Raw genomic sequence first — 17601 nt, 5'->3', positions numbered from 1 at the left:
CAGAGGACTGAGTTCTCTTTCCAGCACCCACACTGGGTAGCTCACAGATGCCTGGAACTCTAGCTCTGGGGATCCAATGCTCTCTTCTGGTCTCCATGGATACTTCACCCATGTGTACATACCCACACACAGATCACACACACACACACACACACACACACACAGAACACACACATACTGTTGAAAATAGAAACAAAATCTTAGAACCCTCCATTCTTTAGCCATTTACACTTCTCTGAGAACTCTCTGTTTAGTTTTACTTCCATTTTTAAATTGGGTTGATATAGTTGTGAGCTTTAGTTCTTGGTATATTCTGGACAGCAATCCTGTCAGATGCCCGGCTGGAAATAACTGCTTCCCATTCAGTAGGCTGTCTGCCTCTTCAGATGCTTAAGTTTCCTTTGCAATGAATGAGGTTTTTTTTTAACTTCATAAGGTCCCACAGGTTGGCTGTTGGCACCATTTCCTGCGTGACCACGGTCCTATCCAGAAAGTTCTTACCTCGGCCTGTATCCCATAGTGTACACCCGATGTCTTCCTCTAGACGTTTCAGAGTTCTGGGTTTAATATTGAGATCCTTGATCCACTTGGAATTGATGTACATATGTACAGAGTGAGAGAAGGGTCAAATTTCATTCATCACATGTAGATAACCAGTTTGCCGACATGGTGTGTTAAAGATGCTACATCCTCCCCTGGATGTATGGACTATTTGGGTCCTTAAGTCTATTCTATCGATCAGTGAATCCATTTGTGTGTGTGTGTGTGTGTGTGTGTGTGTGTGTGTGTGCGTGTGTGTGTGTGTGTTGTTTGTTTTCTGCCAGCACTGTACTGGTTCTGCTACCATGGCTCTGTAGTATATTTCTGGTGGTGTTTTTATTGTTCAGGATTGTTTTGGCCATACAGGGGTCTTTTATGCTTCTGTATTAATTAATTTTAAGATTGTTTATCCAATTTTTGTGAAGAGTTGCATTGGACTTTTGATAGGAACTGCATTTAATCTGTAGATTGCTTTTGGTAAAATGACCGTGTCCACCACCTAAAGTTTACCAATCGATGTGCGCAGGAGGTCTCTTAGGTGTCTTCTTCAGTCTCTCCCTTAGCATTTAAAAGAACATGTGTGCAGGCATTTCTGGGAGAGTGCATGTGGAGACCAGTGGTCAGCTTTGGATGTTGCTCCTCAAGAGCCATACATTTGCTCTTTGACACAGGCTCTCGAGCTAGCCTGGCTAGACTTGCAGGCCAGCAAAACCTAGGAAATGACCCGTGTCTGTCTCTACAGAGCTGGAATTAAAGTCTGCCACATCGCAACCAGCATTTCCACATGGTTTCTGTGCACCAATCCTGGGTTCGTGGCAAGTACTACACCAACTGGTTCTTGACCGGACCAAAGCCTCCTGCTTGGTGTAGAGAGAATCTCTTATAGGCATCGCCTGTCAATAAAGAAGCCTGCGGCCAATGAGCTGAGGCAGGAAATAGGAGGTGGGATGAGAGAGAGAGGGGAGGAGAGAAGAGGGGGAGGGGGAAGAGGGAGAGGGAGAGGAAGGGAGGGAGGGAGAGAGAGAGAGAGAGAGAGAGAGAGAGAGAGAGAGAATTCTGGGAAATAAAGGTGACAGATTTTGCTCTGGGAACTCAGACATAAGAAGACAACGAGAGGGGCTGGGGATTTAGCTCAGTGGTAGAGCGCTTACCTAGGAAGCGCAAGGCCCTGGGTTCGGTCCCCAGCTCTGAAATAAAGAACCAAAAAAAAAAAAAAAAAAAAAAAAAAAGAAGACAATGAGAGAAAACCAGCCACGTGGATGCACTCAGCTTAGAATAAATTAAGAACTGGTTGGAGAACAAGCTGAAGCTTATGATGTAGGCATTTATTAATAAACAAGAAGACTCAGAGTCATTACTCCAGGGATCAGAGAAGTCCTGGGTGGAAAAGCCCAGGAAATAACAGCTTGGTTCTTTAGGAACACACAAAAAATCATACATCATACTGAGGTGACCATTTTCTGGATCAATTCTCCAAAGACCCACCCAGAACACCAACATAGATGAATTCCACTGAGGCCTCTCCGGACACACTAGATGTCATAGGGCTGTAAATACCCCGTGCCTCATCAATGCCACCCCAGGGGGGGAATTACACAGAAAGCCATGTTCACAATGAACCATCCTTATGAGACTGAAGCATGCCTTAGGACCTAGGATCTTCACAGGAGGAGGTGGAAGTCTCCCTGACAGGAATGTGCTTTCCTGACCTGAGATGAGGGGTCCAGCCACTCCTCAGCCTTCTGGGTGAGATCACATGAGCTGGATGCTATGTGGTGATGTGTTTGCTCTTGGGAACCTTGGGATGAAGTTGGCTCCAGCCATTGCTGACGTAGAATGAGTTCATGTACCATCCTCCCCCCATGCCCCATGGGGCCACTTTGCCTGTAGAGTCCAAAGAGATAGGAACAAGAAAGTGCTGATATGTCCCAGAGAAAGCGCCTGAGCCATAGAGTACCTGGGAGGAGACTGAGAGGTGAAAGAAGGTGGGTGGGAGGCAGAGGCACACAGGGGGACAGCTTGGGTTGGGACCCTTGCAATGCTGGCCCCTGCCTCAGTCCAGGCCAAAAGGCATTCAGCTAGCAGCAGAGCCTGGCTCTCCATCCCCCTGCCTCTGGAGCCTCTAACTCCCTGTCTCACCAAGGGAGCTCTCTACATTTCATTCTTGCCAAGAGGTGATGGCCTCACTCCTGCAGCCTCACTCTGCTCACACACTCCTTGACGCTCATGGGATGCACTGAGGAGTCAATGATAAAATGAGCACAGCATGTTGATGTGCTGTACTGATCCAAACCTACAGATGCCATCTGCTTCTCTAGGTGTTTCCCAGGCAACAGCAGTTTCCCAGTTTATCTTGATTCCTCTCTCCCAGTTGCATTATTGTCAAGGTGGGATCTTGTCTTCTTGATCCATGGTTGGGAGTGTTCCGAGGAGCACAGGTGAAGGCAGAAATCTGAGTGTCTGACTCCCAGAGCAGAAGGCCCCAGAGGTGGGAGTGCAGGCTGCTTCATGAGCAAGGGACCTGCCCAGTGGCTAGAATTGTACCATCCAGGGGAAGGACGAGGGATGGGGATAGCATGGAAACCATAATCTTCATGACTGCCCCAAAAGGAGACAGGGGGAAGTACTTTGCTCTGTCTTTATTTCAGACAAACCCACCTATTTAGGGGGAATGACTAGAGTGTTCTAGGAATTGGTTCCTCTTTCCTGAGGGTGCAGAATACGTTCCCTAAATGATGGATGAGATGAGGAGGGTGGGCAGGGCCAGGTGGGGACATCCTGAGCCTTAGATGTCACCTATGATTACAGGCTCAATTCGTGTCACAGGTCCTCCTTAGCCCCCCATGTCAGCTCCTTCTGTGAGAGACATGGCTGAAGGTCACTATTGTGTAGCTTCAAGATCTGTCATCCAAATGACCTCTGTGTGACAGCAAATAAGACGATGAAGATCACATTCTTGATGAGAAGTGCACAGACCACGGGAACCACACTGAATACACAGCCCCTGCAGAGAGAAGAGATTGAAGGTCATTGCAATGGCCACCCATGCAGCAGAATCGTCCCACATTAGACATGCTGGCAGTGGAGAGCACAGAGCTCAGGTCTGGGAGATGCATGAAACAAGTAGGGCTAACCCAGCATCTTGGCCTTCTCTGCAAAATGAGTGAGGACCACATCTAGGGAAGTGATCTCTGTGGTCAGCCTTCAGACCCTCTTCTGGAGACAGTCACTGTACCTTAGCCTCATTTTCCCATTCATAAACCAGGAAGAACCCAACGTCACTGAAAAGCCCACTTTGGACTGTCATGAGTTTAGCAAAATGGTTCTCCAAGTTCCAGGTAGAGAGCAATAGACGTAGAAAATAGACCCAGAGAGGAGAGCGAGCCCTGCTGACCCTGGGCAGATAGGGAAGCAGATGAGGACACACGGACTCTGTGTGATAGGACACAGGGACAAAAGGAGCAGATGACAATGAATCAGACAAGGGCCACATAGAGTACACAGAGCCTTCTGAAGTTTCTACTACTCTCTCCTCAGTGACTGAGGGCCACTCGGGTGACTAAACCAACTTGGGCCTCTGCAGAACACATCAGATCCAGCGTACACCAATAAGCAGCATCAAGAGCCACAAACTTGATGCATTTCCTATTGAATTTTGATGTATCTTCATTTAAATGCTGAATTAACACAGAGAGAAAACGTTTACTTCATTCCGACTAATCTAAAATGACTCCTCACCGTCTTGTCCAGTCTTTATCCATGCGTAGACCTATTTTAGCATGACACTAATTCTGTTTTAAAAATCATTTATCTGTATATAATCTCCCCAGAGAATTTGAGCATACATGTCCCTCTGTATATCATCAGCCACACCAGCCACCTTCTGATCATCATATTTTGCAGATTATTTAAAATTTACACTGCACATCATCATCTTGTCTGCTAAGATTGTCCTTCAACCTCAGTATCTAGTATCCGTGATTCTAATGTCAACAAATGCCAAATTTCCCATCAGTCAGAGAAGCACAATCCTTTGTCAGTTATTAGTCATTGATATTACTCTTAGTTCTCTAAGTTTTTATTTTTATTTTTATTCATGTGTACATAGTGGTGTCTCATATGCAGGTTTGTGCATGTGAGCACAGAGGCCACAGGGGCCAGAAGAGGGTGCGGGATGCCTCTGGACTGGTTATTATATAAGTGGTTGTGAGTTGCTTGACATTAACACTCAGAACTGACCCCGGGTCTTCTGCAAGGGCGGCAAGTACTCTTAACTGCTGAGTCCTCTCTGCAGTCCATTTAAAAAAATTATTTATCCCTATACAATTTCCATGAAAATTTGAGCATGTATGTTACCCTAGATATCATCACACGTACAAGCCGTCTTCTGAAATCCATAATTTGGAACTTATTTAGTGCAGAGTGAGTCAGGTTTACTGCAAGTTAGTCAATGCAGGCTTAGAATTTTAAAATATTTGTGCTGGGGCCTCGTGTGGAGCTCAGAGCATGGGCTAAGGACTCATGAAGCCTTGGGTTCTGTCCTCAGCACCAAGAGAACAAGAGTCTTACTAAAACAGACGCGACGAAGCATGAGATAATTATGATGATGAGATAGACTGGGACTAATCGGAGACTTCAGGTCATTGGCGATTTGTATCAATCACTGGTGATATCTATCAATCATTGGTGATATCTACCAATTCATTCACCCATTTAGTTATTGCATTTCCTACCTGTTTCTTCAGCCATCACCTCTCCATACACATATCCATTATCTATCCATTCCCCCATCCTCAAGGAGACAATGGGACCCAGTCTCCACTTCTTTTTTTCTTCGTAGCCCGGCTATGGAGAAAGGCTTTGCCACGTGCTGCCTGTCCCAGGTTCAAAGCCGTGTGTTGAGGCCTCTACAGCTCCCAGACAAACTAGGCTCCTCTCATCTTTATAAATTGATTAGCCTGCAGGGTCTGTTACAGTGAGGGGAAGCTGGCCAACACAATTGCCTGATAGAAATCTGAAAATCTTATTCTAAAACCCAGAGACCAGTGGCTAGGGGTGGAGCTTGGAGGGAACGCATCTATTTGCATGGGTGAGGCCCTAATTTCCATCCCCGGCTTTAGTAACAACAACAACAAAAACAACAACAACGGTGAGAATTTATGTCCAGAAATTGTCATTCCGTCCATGTAGAATAAGGTGCTCACACCAGTGTTGAAATCAAACAAGAAAACAAACTAAGTAAGCAAAGCAAAGCAAAGCGTAGCAAAACAAAAGCAAAAAACTCAAGAGAGTCCTCACCATAGCTGTAAGAGCTGAGGGACTCGGCAGGCACAGTGGCAAATGCCTTGAATCCCAGCACTTGGGGGCAGCACTCGAGTTTACAGCCAGCCTGGTCAACACAGAGGTCAAGGACAGCCAAGGCTACACAGATCTTGTTTCCAAAAAAGAGTTGTGTGTCCCTCCCCCTCTGCTCTAGTGTCCCTTCTGCTCTGGTGTCCCTCCACTACAGGAAACTAAAGCTACAGAGGTTCCCGACTTGTTCGAAGTCACGCAGTTTACCTGCCATGAGAACACAGGCTCAGGGTATTTCACTACATCATTACACTCCTAGGTTGGCAGGGCAGATGGGCTTCGTCAAATATGCCACTTCCTTCCTTTTACTACTCTGGTGTAAAAGAAATGTAGAAGGTGAGCTGGGGAGGACATGATCCTCCTTCCCAGTCAGTCACCACCTGTCAGCTCTCTGGGAATTTTTACACAGACTGGGGTGACTTGAGTTCACTCCTGCCTCAGCCTTCCCCTCCCTGGCTTCATTCTTATCTCCCACATTTTTTCTGGGCAAGGGCTGGGGACAAAACGTATTCAAACAAAGAGCCCGGTGGCCTGAAAACATATTGGTAACACCTGTCATGTTTGTGAAGTTGACGTCAGGGTCTGGAGAGAGAGGACAACAACGGTTGACTTGGCAATGGAGAGTGGGTCCTGTGTGGGACTACGTGTATGAGCTCTCAAAGTTGGAAACCTGCAATAGACAGTAGTACTTGAATCACCTGCAAGATGGCACATGGAATGGACAGATAAATGGATGGGTGAGAAGTGGAAAGATAATTGGTGGAGAGAGAAAATGGAGCTCAGGATAGAAACTAACACTGCTACGGAAGAAGCAAGGTTTTCTTTTACCAAAATCCAAAGAAATAGTGCAGAGTCATCCTCAGCCAGAGATAGTAAAAAAGAAAGAATGGAAGGAGAAAAGGAGGAAGGGTGGGAAGAGGCATGAGAAAAGATTTCTGGGCAGTTTGAGTTGTGGCAATAATTCTATCGCTGGCTGGTGCTCACTCTCCAGCGGCCCCATCCTCTCCCTGGCACTGTTCCGGCTGCCTCTGTAAGTCACATCACCTCAAGGTCGGTGCAGTGGCCACCCACACTCCCACACCATCTTTCAATCCAGGTCCTTCCTACAGCTTCCCCACAGCCTCTGGCCCTGTGCAGTTCAGAGGGTCACTTCCTGGCATTACCAATTAGAAATGCGTGCTGTGGAGAGCACAGAGCTCAGGTCCGGAAGATGAATGAAGGAGGAAGGGTTAACCCAGCATCTTAACCTTCTCTGTGAAATGAGTGAGGACCACATCTAGGGAAGTGATCTCTGTGGTCAGCCTTCTGACCCTCTTCTGGGGACAGTCACTGCACCTTAGCCTCATTTTCCCATTCATAAACCAGGAAGAACCCAACGTCACTGAAAAGCCCACTTTGGACTTGTCATGAGTTTAGCAAAATGGTTCTCCAAGTTCCAGGTAGACTTAGAAAATAGACCCACAGAGAAGAACGAGCCCTGCCTGACCCTGGGCAGATAGGGAAACAGATGAGGACACACAGACTCTGCATGATAGGACACAGAGACAAAAGGAACAGGTGACAGTGAATCACAGGGAGGCCACATGGAGTATTTATGACATATACTTGTGGGGGTCTCTGCAAATCCATGGCCAGCAGAGTGTCCATCTGCGTGAGGCAAGAAGGACAGCTGGATCCACAAATTCAGTGGCTGGTGTTAGTTGAAACTTAGAAGTCTGACCCTGAGCAGTTTGTTTTAGGCAAACTTAACTACAGCACAATTAGAAAAAAGAGGTTCCTGATTGTAATTAACTCAATCCTGTGTATACAACAAAGCTTATATAACATGATGATACCGAAACTCTTTTTTTTCTCTCTCTGTATTTTCTTTTTCTTTTGTAATTGGATATTTTTATTTACATTTCAAATCTTATCCCCTTTTCCAGTTTCCCATCAATAAACCCCCTATCTCCTCCCCCTCCCCCTTCTTGTATGAGGGTGTTTCCCCACCCAACCACCCACCCCTTCCTGCCTCCCTGCTCTGACATTCCCCTTTACTAGGAGATCCAGCCTTGACAGGACCAAGAGCTTCTCCTCACATTGGTGCCCAACAAGGCCATCCTCTGCTACATATGCAGCTGGAGCCATGGGTCTGCCCTTGTGTACTCTTTAGGTGGTGGCTTAGTTCCTGGGAGCTCTGGTTGGTTGGTATTGTTGTTCTTATGGGGTTGCAAACCCCTTCAGCTCCTTCAATCCTTCCTCTAACACCTCCATTGTGGATCCCATTCTCAGTTCCAAAGTACAAATGACATGCTCCATAAAGATGGGTTCTATTGCCTGAGAAACAGTGCTCGAGATGAGGATGTTGGGTGAATGACTGAGATAAACGTAACAGTTGTGGTGGGGAGGGGGCAGCCAGGCAGGTGTGACTTAACCACATGGGTAGGGTTGTGAGGAGAGAGGTGACCACTCCCTGATCTCTGGCAGAAGGCAGGCTTTTCATCTCTTCCTTTGAAGAGACAGCAATGCATGTTTAGCACGACTGGTTCCCCAGTGCTTGCTTACATGTAAGCACAAGGCCATCATACGCTCTACATATAACAACATACTGGCTAACAAAGCCAGAAATGGTTCATGCTCATAATCCCAGCATTGGTGAGCTGAGGCCAGAAGATCACAAATCCACAGGAGGCAGCATGGGCAACAAGATGAGACCTTGTGTAAATAAATAAGAATGGAATGGCTTGGGTTGGGGATTTGGCTCAGTGGTAGAGCACTTGCCTAGCAAGCACAAGGCCCTGGGTTCGATCCCCAGCTCCGAAAAAAAGAATAGAAAAAAAAAGAATGGAATGGCTTGGTCAATGACCTGCTTACTAACTAAAGCTTAGTGGGTAACCCTGTAGTGTAGTTATACAGAGCAGTGTAAAGTCCTGCTGGTCTGAGCACACACTACAGCCCTGCTCCAACCATGGCTAGTGATTAGACATATAGAAATGTAGAAGTGTAGAGGTCTAGACCTATAGGTTAGACACATAGAGATATAGATTAGATATATGTATAGATATATAGTATATGTAGTGTAGGGGGTGGTTATGATGCTTTGATTGGAAATTTCCATGTGATCCTGATGGTCCTGTTCTCCAACTGGTTCTTGATCAATCAATAAAGATGACCCCAGTCAATGACTGGGAAGAAAAGGTGGAATTTCTAGGTTCCTACAGGCAGGCAGGAATAGGGAAAGGGAATTCACCATGCTTCAGGGGGAAAGAGAGCCCTCAGCCATGTGAGATCTCACGTTGAGTGACTTTAGCCACATCCCTGATAGGGCCTGGGGTAGCAGGCAGGAGATTAGAAACACAGCTAAGCTGAGGGCAGATTTTTAGTGTTGAGCAAGGAGTAAAGGTTTAAAAGAGGCCAGCTACTGAACCATATGGCAGGTTAAAAATGAGCGTGTGTGTGTGTGTGTGTGTGTGTGTGTGTGTGTGTGCGCGCACACACACACACACACACACACACGTCTTCCGTCCACGAAACCAAGGGAACCAGGGTGGTGGCTGGTCATGAGATATGCCCTGGTGCTGGAGAGATGGCTTAGTGGTTAAGAGCACTGACTGCTCTTCCAGAGGTCATGAGTTCAAATCCCCCAAACCACATGGTGGCTCACAACCATCTGTGACAAGATCTGATGCCCTCTTATGGTGTGTCTGAAGACAGTGACAGTGTACTCGTCATATATAAAATGAATAAATAAAATCTAAAAAAAAAGAGAGATATGCCCTGAGCTTTAAGTGAGGTAGTAGAAACTACATGATACAGTATAGATATAGAAATAATTGATAAATGATAGATAGATAGATAGATAGATAGATAGATAGATAGATATGGTGGAGGTATCATGGAAAATCACTAGGAAATGGAATTGAGCTCAGTTAAAGAATAAATCAAAATAATAATCTTGGAAGAAGTTCATGTAGTCATGCAAATGCTGATAGACTGGGGTTACATGCCCCTCTGTGCTGACACCCTCTCCAGCCTCCTGCCTGTCTCCTATCAGGGTGACAATATCCCCAAGGCCACTTGGTAAGGTCAGCAGTTGACAGAGCTGGAGCGGTAACCAGTGCAGGGAGGCTGGCTCCTGTCTCTCATCTTGTGGTCGCCACAGTACCTTCCCTGGTGCCAGCCTCGGCCCCCAGAGGAACCTGCTGCTAGAAAGGCCCTGCTTCTGGCCTTGGCTAACTGCACTGCTTCCCAAGTCAAGGCTGCCAGGGTTCTCTTGTGTTTCCTGGAGCTGTGAGCTGTTGTCATGCACTGGGCTGCAGGGCACATCCTCAGGGCAGCACTTCACCTATCTCTTTCCCAGACTTTGCACAGACTGTGGGGCCCCTGAGGTGCTAGGTCTCTGTACTGGCTGGTTTTGTGTGTCAACTTGACACAAGCTGGAGTTACCACAGAGAAAGGAGCCTCCCTTGTGGAAATGCCTTCATGAGACCCAGCTGTAAGGCACTTTCTCACTTAGTGATCAAGGGGAGAGGACCCAGCCCATTGTGGGTGCTGCCATCCCTGGGCTGGTGGTCTTGGGTTATATAAGAGAGCAAGCTGAGCAAGCTAGGGGAAGCAAGTCAGTAAGTAACATCCCTCCATGGCCTCTGCATCAGCTCCTGCTTCCTGACTTGTGTGTTTCAGTCCTGACTTCCTTTGGTGATGAACAGCAACATTGAAGTGTAAGCTGAATAAACCCTTTCCTCCCCACTTGCTTCTTGGTCATGATGCTTGTGCAGGAACAGAAACCCTGACTAAGACAAACACCATGTACCCATGCACTGCTTAGGGCTGCCCTCACCCAATGACTGGATGCAGGGGTATGAACACACCAGGCCTTCTGCCTCTGATAGAAGCAAGTTCAGGTGTTCACCAGACTCTGTTGTGTGACCCACACTACAGCACACCTGGGAAGCTGGCCCTGTTTATGACCCTTTATTGATTTCCTTCCCTGCCCAGCCTCATTTCCCTAATGACTCTTCCAAGGACTACTTCCTAGACATTTTCATGAGGTTTACTTTCCCATGCCCTACCTATGAGGAAGTCCCTGCCACAGGAGGAGGGGGCTCCCTACAATGCCTGCCCATCAACAGGGCAGGGGCTCTGCTCTTCTGTCACACAGGCAGAGAACTCATTGAATCCCAGAATTCTCTGTACGGACAGCTGGGATGGCTGCTGCTGTCCTGTCTGGACTCTGACCAAAATGATCAGAACTGGTGCATGATCCCACGTAATATCTACACTGGATAAAGTTAGGGGGTGGAAGAGGTACAGTGGTAGTCAGAATGTGAGCAGGGCGCCTGCCTCCTGTGCCTTGGAAAATAAAGGCAAGGAAGAAAAAGTAACTTCTGGGAAGATGGCTCAGTGGTTAAGAGCATATACTGCCCTTCCAGAGGGCCTGAGTTACATTTCCCAGCAGCCATATTGGGCAGCTCACAGCTTACTGTAACTCTAACCCCAAGGGATCAGATGCCTCTGCAGTCTATTCAAGCACCTGAACTCAGGTGTACAATTTACACACACACACACACACACACACACACACACACACACACACACTCACACACTCACACACTCACACACTCACACACACGCACACACTCACACACACAGACTCACACACACACTCACACACACATGCACACACACATACACTCACACACACACTCACTCACACACATGCACACACACACTCACACACATGCACACACACACACACGCTCGCACGCACGCACGCAGGTGCAATGAAAAGTTAATATTTTTAAAAAGAAAAGAAAGATCAGTGCTAACACTCACTAGATTGCAAATGTTATTGAGTCCGTGAAGGCTGAATAAGTACCTACCCTGTGCCAGACACTTGACCTGGTACCAAGCAAACAATGCGAAGAGGGGAAACACTAGGCCTGCCTCCAAGCCTGGAACAGGAGTCTACACTCTCAGAGAAATGAGTACCATGAACGCACCACATCTAATTTGCTAGGAATATGTTTTTTCTAGATGCTGAAGATGGAAACAGATTCTTGTGCATCCTTAGCCCATTCTCTGAGCCAATGATCGGCCATAGAGGAAATGTTTTAATAAACTAAACCCAAGATGGCCGCCCTGCAGTACCACCACCCCATTTCAACATTGGGGATCATCTGCAAATCTTTTATTTATTCTTGTTTATGTATATGTGTGCTTGCCTGATATGTTTATGCACTGTGTAGGTGAAATGTCTGCCCATGAGAGCCAGAAGAGGGTGCAGATACTGGGAATATAGGTGACATGATATGCCTTGTGGGTATATCTTGTGTTCTCTGTGATCCCAAAGCCATGCACTGAAACCTCTAGAACTTGGAGACAAAGTACACCCATCCTCCGTTAAACCTATTGTCTCAGGCGCTCATACAAAGATGAAAGGTGACTGACATAATCATGGGTTAACAATCTCCTGAAAAACCTTATTTTAGCTTATACAGAAACCAGGAGCTCTGGCGAGTTTAATCCCTAGAAGTACAAACAGAAAAAAGTGCAAACCACTTCACAAACTGACGTTCCTTCAGTCTATGGTAGTATGTGCCTTGTGTCTATGGGAGGGTGCTCCCACCATCATTAAAATCAAATGAAACAAATAAGTAAAGTCAAACAGAATGACTGAGCAGTACTAGTGATGGTTGTCATACAATATCCAGGGAGGCAGTTGGTAGCCTCCTCTAGCTTTGATCTGGGATTCCAACAGCGTCCCTCGGAACTGTTGGGTCACAGGGTCCCTGGCTCACCCAATGTTACATACACATATGGTCTAGAATCTGTCCTGCTTCTGGGTTGGCAGGAGTAACAGCATTCATCAAAAATGCCATTTCCATCCCCCCCACTACTCTGATGTGCAAGAAAACATGAGAGCGAGCTAGGGAGGACAGGAGCCTCCTATACAGCCAGTCACCTCCTCCATGTCTTGAAATATCTACAGAGACTGAAGTGACTCAAATCTGATCCTGCTCCACCCACCCCACATCCTCATTCCCACATCCTCTCAACACAAGGATGATGAAATGAAGGGTGTCCAAGCCAGGAGCCAAGAAATTATACCTGGTAGGATCTGTCCCATTTTTGACGGTGACTTCAGGATCAGGAGAGGAAACAACAGCAGTGGACTTGGGTAGGGATGGGGTCGTAGTTGTGTCACTGGGCGAGTATTTTGTGGTAACGAGGATGGAAACCGCAGTCAGCTTTTCAATAGGAATGATGTCAGGAATGGACACATCTGAAGAAACTGCAGGAAGACATGTATAGATAATGAATGGGTAGGTGGGTGGATGGACGGAAAGATGGAGGGATGGATGAGAGATGGATGGCGGGAGAGATGTATGTATGTTTGTTTGTATGTATGTATGTATGTATGTATGTATGTATGTATAGATAGATAGATGGATAATGGATGGAGGAACAAATGTATGTATGTAAATATAGATTGATGGATAACGGAAAGAATGATGGACAGATGGACAGATGAGCAGGTGAAAAGCAATGGAGCTGAGGATGGAAATAAACATTGCCATCCAAGAAACAAGGTTTTCTTTTGCTAAACTCCAAAGAAAGAGTATGAAGTCATCCTGAGTCAGAGGCAATAAAAGCGGAACGGAAGGAGAAAAGGAGGAAGAGGGGAGGGGAATGGGGAAAGAGTTCTTGGTCCTTTGAGTTGGGAATTCTCTTGCCTGCAGCTCACTCTCCACCAGCCCCATGCTCTCCTGACATTGTTCCCTCTGCCTGTGGAAGTCACATCACTCTCAGCCTGTCCTTTACTGGTGTATTGCAACTGAGCCCCGTCTTGGGGTTGGCACAGATTCTCCTGGTTCTAGGAAGTGAGGCCTGTTCCTTTGCTCTCTGCCATCCCTGACACATCCACTGTTACTTGCTGGGGATGTAGAGCCCTGCAAGGCACAGGCTATTTCTCAGAGAACTCAGATTTCATAGTGGGGACTTGTAAGTATGTTTGTCACTACTGAAGTGAGCCTAGAGACTTTTTCCTCATAAGCAAGTGTCACTTCTAGTCTACTGAGGCAGGGTCTGCATTTGAAATAAGACCTTTAAGTTGTTTGTGCCCACAGCAAGGCCTGCGATGCACAGTTTAGAAGCCCAAGGTAAGGCCACCGATGGCATCTTGGGAGCAGGAGGGTAGATTGCAAGAGGCTTCCTAAGAATGTAACTTCTAGTTAGAGATCTGGGAAATGGGACCCGACTGTCTTCCAAGTCCACTGCTTACCTTTTACTGAACTGTGCTACCCAAGGGAAATCCACTTCTTATTGTCCTGAAACTCAGATGAAGATTGTGGGAGAAAGCCAGGCTGCTAGAAACCCTGGCCTCCAAGGTATCCTTACCTGACCTAGCTCTCTCTATACACCATCAGCGTGTACTCCGGAAGCCTGAAAGGATGGCTGAAGTATGAATTGGTTTTCCTCAGAGCTCAGAGAGAGTCGTGTCTCATTTTGTTTTTTTATTTGCAAGAGCCACGAGACATGTGGCCCATGGAACTCAAACGCTTTAAATGATCCCTGTGTCTGCGTGCATAGAAATTGTCATGTGAGTGTGCATATACATGTGTGAGGGTGTACATGCATGTAGAGGCTAGATAGCAACCTCAGGTGTCATCCTTCAGGGTACCTTATTTTTTGAGGCAGAGTGTCTCATCTTTTTCTTGAAATTTGCTGATTTAGCTAGGCTGGCTGGCCAGTGTGTCTCAAGGATCTATTATTAGTGTAGGCCACCACCTCAGGCTTTTTAATGTTAGAACTGAGGTTAGAACCCCCATGTGCATGTCAGGCCCTACACCAGCAGAGCTGTCTTTCCAGTCCTGCCTGCACTACATTTGAACACGCCACATACTTTTTACACTTGTCTCAATTTGGGCTTCCATTGCTATGAAGAGACACCATGACTATGACAATTCTTACAAAGGAAAACAATTAACTGGGGCTGGCTTGCAGCTCTGAGGTTTAGTCCATGATCATCTTGGAGGGACTCAAAGGGCCCTGTGGGTAGACATGGTGCTGGAGACATCTGGATCTGAAGGCAGCAAGAAGAAAGAGGAACCCTGGACCTGACAAGCATCTGAAACCTCAAAGCCCACGCTCATGACTTCAACTTCCTCCAACAAGGCCACACCTCTACTACTGTGGGAGCCCATGGGTAGTTCATTCAAACTACCATGATACCTAATATGTCTTCTACATGGAATAGACTTGGGGTCAAAGCTCGGATGGGACTGACCTTCAGGTACTTACTTGACCAAATGTGTAGGCATCATGGAGAGGGCTCTGTTGAAGCTCTGAACATCATAGACAAATGCAAGGAGCCTGGTACCTCTGCAGTGTTCAGAATGAGCTGTGAAGGGGTCTAGGGACCAGTGAAGGTCTCAGGGCTGCCATGCCAAAGCTCACAGGTTCTTACTTATTAATGGTGGATCCAGGATGAGGACTCACATCTTTCACTCCAGAGTCTCCTTTACTGTCTCTCTGCCTCCTCTCTGTCATGTGACCACCTCCCTCTGCTCTGAGGTAATGGTGTGCTGGAGCCCACCGGCCCTGGAGAGGGCTCTCATGGAATTATAGGCAAGGAACACTCAGGAATGGAAGCTTGTGAAAGCCTTAGGGAACTTTAAGATTCTTCCACATTAATAGTGTAGATGGGATAGCTCAGCAGATGAAGGTTCTCTGTGCCAAGCCTGATGACCTAAGTTTAGCCCACATGGTAGAAGGAGAGAACTGAATCCCAAAAGAACATTTGCATGTCTGCCATAGCATGAGCATGTACACACATACAATTAAAATTAGATATTTAAAAACCAAATGGAAGATTTCTGTTAGCAACAGCAGCAAAAATGTTCAGTTCTTACCAGTGTCCTCAGAGGCCAGCAAGCTTCCTAGGGTTGGCCCCAAATTTAGCAAATTGATGGCCTTGTGGGAGGGGTCAGTTTTCAGCTACCAGAGCACCTAGGCATTCTCAAACTTCCTAATGCTGTCGTTCTTTATCACACTTCTTCAAGTTGTGAAACCCCCAATCATAAAGATATTTCATTGCTACTTCATAATTGTAATTTTGCTACTGTTATGAGCTTAAGCTTTTTTTTTTTTTTTTTTTGGTTCTTTTTTTTTTTTTTTTTTTCGGAGCTGGGGACCGAACCCAGGGCCTTGCGCTTCCTAGGTAAGCGCTCTACCACTGAGCTAAATCCCCAGCTTTGCTACTGTTATGAATCACAATGTAAATATCTGATATGTGATCCCAGTAGGGCTTTTGACCCATAGGTTGACAACCCCTCTACTAGAGGACGCAGTCTCTTGAGTCCTCTCCAATCTCAAGACTTGTTACTCAGGAAGGCTTAAAAACGACATAGAAAGGGGAAGCTCACCTTTTGATACCACCAGGTGAATAGTTCTGAGAATATAGATGAAGTTTCTTTGATTTCCAAAGAACCCACAGTGATAGATGCCCGAGTCGGCCGTCTCTAGCTCAGTCATGGTGACAGTGAAGAAGCTGAACCGAGAATCTTCCTGGATGGAGAGTCTTAGCTTCTCAGCACCTCTGCTGACACTCGACACTAAAGGTTGACAAGCGACTTCTGATGTTTCCTTACACCAGAACTTCTCATTGAAGCGGTATCCCGGATTATGCCAGCATGTCACAGAAACAGTCTTGCCCTCCCATGTTCGAAATACCTCTGGGTCCTGTGCCCAGGAGCCTGGAAATACACGCTTCGTGTCAGAGCCCCATCCTCTGCAGCAGCAGGAGAAAATAGGCTCCCTTCTCAGGGGGTGACCCCTCTTTGTGTCTATGCTCAGAATTTTCTTACAGCCAATGACTGGCCACAACCCGCCATGTATTCTGCCTTCCCAAGCACAGAGCCCCACTGTGCACACCTCCTGCCCCCTGCCCTCTTAGCAACCTGGTTCCTTCCCTCTGTCCTTGTCCCCTGTCCTCACCTGAGGCCAGGAGCAGCAGCAGCATTGAGGAGAGCAGGTATGTGGCCTCCCAGGCCATCGTTCAGTTCTCTTCCTGAGAGAGGGGGTGGGAGCAAGAACGGAGGGATGCTCTGAAGAGAGGAGAGCAGTCCTGGACAGGATTCAGGAGCCACCACAGCCAGTCCTGCATGAACTGCTGAGGAAGCCGGAGACCTCTGTGGACACGAGGGAAGATAGGTAAGGCCAGTGTGGTCCTGTGTATCCATCAGCTACAGGCTTTGAGTCTAGGTCCCTGTACTGAACTAGGTAAAGGCTCTCAGAGACTCTGTGATCTCCTGCCTCATAAGGCCAGGGCTGAGGGCTGAGAAAGCCTGAGGAAAGTGAAGTAAGAGAATGCTCATTTCTCCTCCCCCTAAGAGAATGCTCATTTCTCCTCCCCCACCCCCATTCTCCCACTTCCTCTTCAGCTTAAAGTCTCTGTTATCCACTCAAGATGGACCCACTGAAGGTAGATGACAGAATTAGAGGCCCTTTGGAGACCTGGCTAGAACTCCAAGCCCAGCTTTCGCTCAGGGATCAGAACTTTTCGACCAGCCCTCCTGTCCCATGCGGAGCAGAGGTGATGAGAGGAAAGGAGATGACATTTACTCTCAGGAACAGAAGAACAAGGGGGTGGGAAGGAGCCTGGTCAGGGTGGGGGTGGGAAACCTGGGCATGATAGAAGACTTCAGAATGGAGCCCCAGGCCCCGTGT

At 47.0% G+C, this 17601-nt stretch overlaps 1 protein-coding gene across 2 annotated transcripts; it reads right to left on the bottom strand.

Annotated features, from left to right (window-relative positions):
• Positions 1–1833: 1833 nt before the first annotated feature.
• Positions 1834–17230, bottom strand: LOC148003613 (triggering receptor expressed on myeloid cells 1-like). Of its 2 annotated transcripts, XM_087568138.1 has the most exons (4): positions 16870–17230; positions 16299–16628; positions 12982–13165; positions 1834–3544 (listed from the first exon to the last, which is right to left on the bottom strand). In XM_087568138.1, exons 1-4 carry the CDS (start codon positions 16925–16927, stop codon positions 3445–3447), a joined length of 672 nt encoding a protein of 223 aa, XP_087424264.1. In that variant the 5' UTR covers positions 16928–17230; the 3' UTR covers positions 1834–3444. The 2 variants fall into 2 exon arrangements, with proteins under 2 accessions (XP_087424264.1, XP_087424266.1); XM_087568140.1 differs by lacking the exon at positions 12982–13165 and having other exon boundaries at positions 1846–3544.
• Positions 17231–17601: the final 371 nt, after the last annotated feature.

This window comes from Rattus norvegicus, chromosome 9 (assembly GCF_021556685.1).
Source record: "Rattus norvegicus strain SHRSP/BbbUtx chromosome 9, alternate assembly SHRSP_T2T, whole genome shotgun sequence".
NCBI lineage: Eukaryota > Metazoa > Chordata > Mammalia > Rodentia > Muridae > Rattus > Rattus norvegicus.
The sequence above is the reverse complement of the archived record's forward strand: the minus strand, read 5'-3'. Positions and strand labels throughout refer to the sequence as shown.

Bases quoted from the DNA above. Each gene is read 5' to 3' on its own strand.
- LOC148003613 (XM_087568138.1), bottom strand. From the start codon at position 16,927: ATGGCCTGGGAGGCCACATACCTGCTCTCCTCAATGCTGCTGCTGCTC. The intron at 16,629-16,869 runs GTGAGGACAGGG...GTGTATTTCCAG, and splicing joins GCTGCTGCTCCTGGCCTCAG to GCTCCTGGGCACAGGACCCA. The intron at 13,166-16,298 runs GTGAGCTTCCCC...GTCTTCCTGCAG, and splicing joins TCACCTGGTGGTATCAAAAG to TTTCTTCAGATGTGTCCATT.